The sequence below is a fragment of the Tupaia chinensis genome, unplaced genomic scaffold (genome assembly GCF_000334495.1).
Source record: "Tupaia chinensis unplaced genomic scaffold, TupChi_1.0 Scaffold144767_1, whole genome shotgun sequence".
NCBI classification, from domain to species: Eukaryota; Metazoa; Chordata; class Mammalia; order Scandentia; family Tupaiidae; genus Tupaia; species Tupaia belangeri.
The window spans coordinates 550,040-556,357 of record NW_006204627.1 but is presented as its reverse complement, the minus strand read 5'-3'; the positions used below and the strand labels follow the sequence as shown (position 1 = coordinate 556,357).

General features: G+C 51.2%; 1 protein-coding gene across 1 annotated transcript in view; it reads left to right on the top strand.

Annotated features, from left to right (window-relative positions):
* Positions 1 to 6,318, top strand: part of MICAL2 (microtubule associated monooxygenase, calponin and LIM domain containing 2) — a 181,519-nt gene that overhangs the window by 102,278 nt on the left and 72,923 nt on the right. The window contains exons 25-26 of the mRNA XM_027767848.1: positions 1,501 to 1,684; positions 5,821 to 5,987. Coding sequence (XP_027623649.1) covers positions 1,501 to 1,684; positions 5,821 to 5,987 — 351 coding nt within the window. The remainder of the gene's footprint in view (positions 1 to 1,500; positions 1,685 to 5,820; positions 5,988 to 6,318) is intronic.

The window sequence follows — 6,318 nt, the reverse complement described above, 5'->3', positions numbered from 1 at the left end:
CCGGAATGGCCATACCACAATCTCTTCTCCTCCATTCTCCTCCTGGGATCTTGGGCACACACGCACATGTGCCCGGCATGACTTTCTTTTTCTTTTTTTTTAACCTGCATAATTTTCAAGCCACCAGGTCTGGGACTTAAACCATGGTTAGCCACGTGGGAGTCCATGACGTAACTATTATGCCATTTGCTGGCTCTGGGGAAGCTTTCAGTCTTAACTCTGAGTAAAACAAGGGGCCGCTGAGGCTTTTGAGCAGAAGGGTGACATGATCTGACTTATGTTCCAGTGGGGTGGCTCTGGCTGCTGTGTTGAGAATAGATGGATGGGGGCATGTCAAGAGGGAAAGCAGGGAGACCAGGTAAAGTCTATTTCTATAATCCAGGAGAGAGACCAGGTAAAGTCTATTTCTGTAATCCAGGAGAGAGTTGTTAACGGCTGGACCAGGCTGTGGCCGAGAAGGGGGGAGAGATGACTAGATTTCTGTCAGATTTCAAAGAAAGAGCACCAGGACATGCTGATGGTTTGTGTGAAGAGTGAAAGAGTGAAAGGTCAGGATGCCATGAAGGCATTGACCTGAGTGACGGGACGCTCCAGTTGCCATTTCCCACTCAGGGGAGAGCTGTGGGTGCAGCAGGGTGTGGGGTGCGGGGGGGGGACGCTCCAGTTGCCATTTCCCACTCAGGGGGGAGCTGTGGGTGCAGCAGGGTGTGGGGTGGGGGGAGACAAGGAGGAAGAGTTCAGTGTGGATGTGCCAGGACTTGATGTCTGTTAGATATCCGAGTTGAGAGACCAAGTAAGCAGTAATGGATACAAGTCTAGAATCTAGAGGAAAGTTCAGGCTGGAGGTACAAATGTGGGGTCCTTGTTGTCTAAGGTTAATTAAAACCAGGAGACCATTGAGGGTGTGAGTGTAGACAGAGAAGAGAAAGGGTCGTAAGACTGAGCCCTGAGACTTTTGATTTTATGAGGTAGAATGGTAGAACCAGCAATGGTAGAATGTAGAACCAGCAAAGGAGACAATGAGAGAGACAGGCTGAGTGAAGGAGGAAGCCAGGCTGGGCATCCGAGACACTGGGAGAAGAGCTGTTTCTAGAAGGAGAGAGAATCCACAGGGCCCAGTGCTGCTGGTGTGTCCTGTCAAGCCAGGCAAGGACTATGGTATGAGGACTATGGCATGACCACTGGATTTAGCAACATGTTGAACATTGCAATTTGACAACAGCAGTTCTGAGGCCAGTGAGGCTGGGGTGGGCCCTCTGGACATTTAGGATCTCCCTCCAGATGAAATGAGAATCTGTATGTGTTCATGCCCTGCACATGGGAGGTATACTGGGGAACCTGGGGGCGGAAGCTCTAGAAATGGCACAGAAGGTTGGAGTATCCAAGTAAACCCTGGGGATGCCCCCAAATCCCAGCATCCTGTCCAGATCCCTGGAGGAGCAGATGCCTTGCTGGAGCCATCCATTCCCACCACCTCTCTAGACCCTGTTCTCCTGTCAGCAGATGAGCCCACGTCCCCCAAGAAGCCGAAGAGTGTCCCTGAGCCAGAGTGCAGTGACTTGGAAGGTGGAGCTGCCTCTCCCCTGCCCTCCGAGTGGACCTCAGTGCGGATCAGCCCCGGGGAGGATGTGGCTGGGCAGGACATGCTGGCTATGTGTGTCCTGGTCACCATCGAGGACAGCAGGTAAGCTCAGGTGGCTGAGATGGGGCAGAGTGGGGGTCAAGGCGAGGGAGAGGGGAGCATTCAGGGTCTGTTCTCTCCTCTTTCTGTGTCTCTGTTCTCTCATCTGTAGAAGGGGAGTGATCATAGTATCTGTCACAGAGGGAGTTGTAAGGTTTGAAGAATTAATGTGAGGGGTCTTCAAAAAGCTCATGGAACTCTGTATCATGGAAACACCATGCTTGGATTTCAAATTTTTCGGTACCAAAATAAACTCATACTTAATTCCATTTCTGGAGTTTCATTCCCAGGAGGCAGCTGTCATCCAGAAGGCTGTCATCTATCACAGGGGCGCTCCCACTGTAAGATGGTGAGGCACCACGATGGGAGGCCATGATGGGCAGGAAGGAAAGTGAGCAGTGAAGCTCTGGTTCTTGGGTAATTGTTTCTCAGAGTGCCGTCCTCACTGCCTGCCTCAGCACTGGAGAGGTCATTCAGAAGGCAGGCTCCAGGCCCCCCAGTGCTTTGAGTTGGTCCAGGAAATCAAGCAACAGGAACCAATTGCTTGCTATTCATTAGACTCTGAGGACACAGCAGTGACCAGTACAAGTCCTTGCTCTCACGTAGCTTCCATCAAACTGGGTAGATAGCCAATAAACAAGGATGTCATTAACAAGAAAAACATCATGTATGTGCCAGGGCACATGACAGAGAATGTCTGGTCAGCTACCTTAGATGGGGTGGCCAGGAAAAGCCTCTGTATGAGTTATCAATTCCCAGAGTAATGCTGAGTAACAAACCAGCCCTGAAGTGAGTGACTTCAACCAACACCACTCATCACACTCATGATCGTGTGGGCCACCAGTTAAGCCAGGCTCAAATGGGCAGTTCTGGTCTTGAGGGGGTTCATTTGTATTCTATATGCAGTGTTCTGCCTCTGGAGAAGTAGCTTTTAAGCCATGGGTCCGTCTTCCTCCAAACTTGGCAGCCCAGGCTTGTTCACATCCCCCTAGAAGAAAGAGGGAGCTGGGTGAGGTCTGCTGAAGCCCAGGCTTGACTGTTCTCATCATATCTGATTGGCCACTGCAAGTCACACGACCTGCCCAGATTCAAGGAGTAAGAGGAACTGCAAAATCCCATTGCAAAGGGGTGTGGTCTAAGGAGAATGAGTACAACCATTTTTGTCAACAGTCTGTCACAGCCTATCTGAGGAGATCATATTCATGCTGAGAACTGGTTGACAAGAAAAGTACACAGGCCCTTATATAAAAATGAGCTTGATGTCTCAGAGATCACAAAAGGTCAGTGTAGCTGGCATCCTTTATGGGAGAGGGGGAGGAGGAAGAAAAAAGATTACAACAGAGGGCCAGCAGGTGATGTGGTGATTAAGGCACTGGACTCCCACATGGTCAACTGTGGTTCAAGTCCCAGAACTGGCAACTTGCTTTCTCTCTCACTCTCTCTCTCTCTCTCTCATCTCTAGTGAGCATACATGCCCTATAGAAAAATTTGAAATAATAAATAATAACTAAATAAATAATCCATAAAAAAAAAAGATTGCACCAGAAAGGAAGGCAGGAGTGAGGCTTAGTAAGACAGTGAGGAGTCAAATTTTATTCTACGTGTAAATAATAGAGATATTTTAGCTCCAAGAGTGATGTCTCATTGAAGATTTTCAATGCTCAGTGGCCTTGGTATGGAGGATGAACAGGGCAGTAGTGAGTAAGAGTAAAGGCCTTAGAGAAGGTGGGAGTGCAATTCGCTGACAGACTGAAATTCGCTGACAGACTGAATGTGAGGAAAAGAGACCTCAGAGGCTAGTCCCAGATTTTGACTTGAATAGCAATGGTGCAGTTATTTCTAGGATTTTCTTGAGGTGCAGAAAAGTTCAGAGAAGGTGCAGGTTTGTGGAGAAAATCAAGTATTCTCTTTTGAACCTGTTGCATTTAAGAGGCCTATGTCTTTGTGGGCCAGCCCTGTAGCCTTGGTTAAGGGAGCTAGATCCCACATGGCTGACTTGGTTAGAATCCCAGTCCTAATCACTTGAAAAACTCTCTGGGTAAATGCGTGTATGCCTCAAATCTCGGCAAGATGAAGGAGCACGACTACTCCCAATTAGGTAGTGCATTCTCTCCCTCTTTGTCTCTCTCTCTGTCTCTTTCTGGTGAGTCCCTCTGACAGTTAAAAAAACAAAACAAAACAAAAAACGATGTTGTGTCTTTGTGCAGATACCAAGTCATCAGTTGACATGTAGGTCTGGAGTCTCTGGGAGGCAGGGGGAGATGGTGGTGAGTTATGAGTTGAGGGGCCACTAAAGTGAAGAGATCTGATGAGTCACTTAGAGTGTAAGAATATTTTCCTATAGACAATAAAGAGCTGGGTCCTAAGAAGAGCCCCAGGAGATCTGAACATTCAGCGGGCAAGCAGAGAAGGAGCTAGCAAAACCCACGGGGAGGAGAGACACCAAGAGAAGGCAGGCTGTGGAAGCCAAGAGAAGAAAGTGTTCAAGGAGGGTGTGGTTCGCTGTGTCAGAGGTGCTGGACACTCCAGCAGATAAGAGTGTAGAGAAGTGGCCTTTGGACTTTGCAACAGGAGGACAATTGTTAGCTCGGCAAACATGATGTCCGTGGGGTGATGGGGGCAGAAACCTGATTGGAGAAGGCGTGGGGAGAACGTGAGGGAGACTATGGTTGTTGAGCACTGGCTTTTTGAGTCTTCCTCATTCTGACACTAGCCTAGGGCCTGGGGAATGTGCATTTTTGGCAAATCCCACAAATGATTCTGATACACACAGCTGTGTGAGAGCCTCCGTCTTGGAATGCCTTCTATAGTCACTGAGCTGGAAGTCCAGGACCCAGAAGAAGACACCTGCCCTAGGTCACACAGCCTTCAAGCCTCCTAGGCCTTGTTAGGCAGGACTGTTTCCATAGTAAGAGACTGAACCCACCCAAACCAGCTTCAGTAATAATTCAGATGCATTGATTTGTCTGGGCTGTTGGTCCTGGCTCCTGTGAGGTCAGGCCAGACCTCTCTGCATGTGGGTTTGCAGCAATCCACAGGGACTGTCTCCTTGTGCAGGTCTCTGGCTACTGAGGGCCTCAGCCCATGGCCATAAATTCACATCCATAGGTTGAGACCTCAAGGTAGGCCTCCAGCTAGTACTACCCACATCACATACCCCTCTGGGGCCAATCAGTGGACAGGACTGGGTGCCATGGCAAGCCAGTCTGGGGCACCTTGATGGATGGAGACTCCACCAAAGCATACAGGGGAACGAGGGACAGTGGCCTAACAGGGAGAAGCCTGCTGGCCTCATACACAGAGACTGAACGAATGTGCACACAGGCTCCAGCCTGTCACTGCCCTGTAGTTCTTGTCTCTTCCGTCCTGGATCTGTGCTCAGGCTGTCCCCTCTGCTGTGGACACCCTACCTCCACTCCTCTGCCACTCGAGTTCCTACCAGTTATGAAAGGCCCATGTGACATGCTGCCCTCAACCCCCTCCAGGCAGCCTTCTCTGCCCTATCTATCCCAGGAGGAGGAGAATGCACATAAATGCCTGGAGACAGGGCCACATCCCCAAGGACAAGCATAGTTGAGTCCTGAGAGCTTAGGAGTCTCACTGGGGGATGGACGAAGGTGAGACCAGCCTCACTTGAGTGGTCCCTCGACTTCTGCTGACTTTCAGTGTCAGGGACTTGAACTAGTCTCTCCGTTCTGGAGGCTGGAAGCCTGAGATCAAGTTGTAGACAGGGCTGGCTCATTCTGAGGGCTGGGAGGAAAGGGTCTGGTTCAGGCATTTGGCTCACAGGTAGCCTCACTGGGTTCTGTCCGTCTGTGTGTCTGTGTCCAAACTTCCTCATAGGAAGATACCAGTCATATAGGGTTGGTGTCCACTGAGGACCTCATCTTAACTCAGTTACTTCTGTGAAGACCCCAGCTCCAGTGTACTCACATTCTGAGGACTGGGGTTAGGAGATTTGAATCTGGGGGGATACCACTTAGCAAAGCTGGAGACAGGGCACTGGGCACAGAGGCAACCAAGCCACTGGCCTTGCCCAGGTCTCCAGGGTCTGCTGGAGGCAATGAGGACAGGTACAGTGTGGCTGTGGCAGGTGGATTCCTGGACGCCTGGCTCACCCCTCTATGCCCTCCTTTCAGCTCCGACACAGAGTCCAGCTACAGTGGGAACGAGGCCTCCAGCACACAGCCCCATCGGCCGCAGGCCCCACCTCGACCAAAGCCCCTCAGCCGACACATCTCCCTGAGGGAGGCCTCAACCAGAGCGGCCTCTCCACCACGCCCTGAGGAGCCCAAAGCTGTGCCTGGTGAGAAAGAGCCTGCCATGCTTGATTCTGGGACATGGGGAGGAAGCAGAGGCCCCCCCAGCCAGGTCTCCCTCACAGAGGACCAGTGACAGGAGGGCTACCCTCAGACTCAGAGGCCATGGGGCTGGAACCTCTGGGGAGTACGGGTACAGGAACCAGACTCAGGCCTGGTGTCCTCCATGACAAGTTTTGAGATCCCAACTGGGAAGACATCAGAGGGGCCTGGTGGCTGTCGTGTGTCACAGGCTGGTAGAGACAAAGAACCCCCAGGACCCTCTTGCCTGGAGGAGTCCCCCCCCCGCCCCGCCCACCGCTGCTTCCTGGTGGGCCT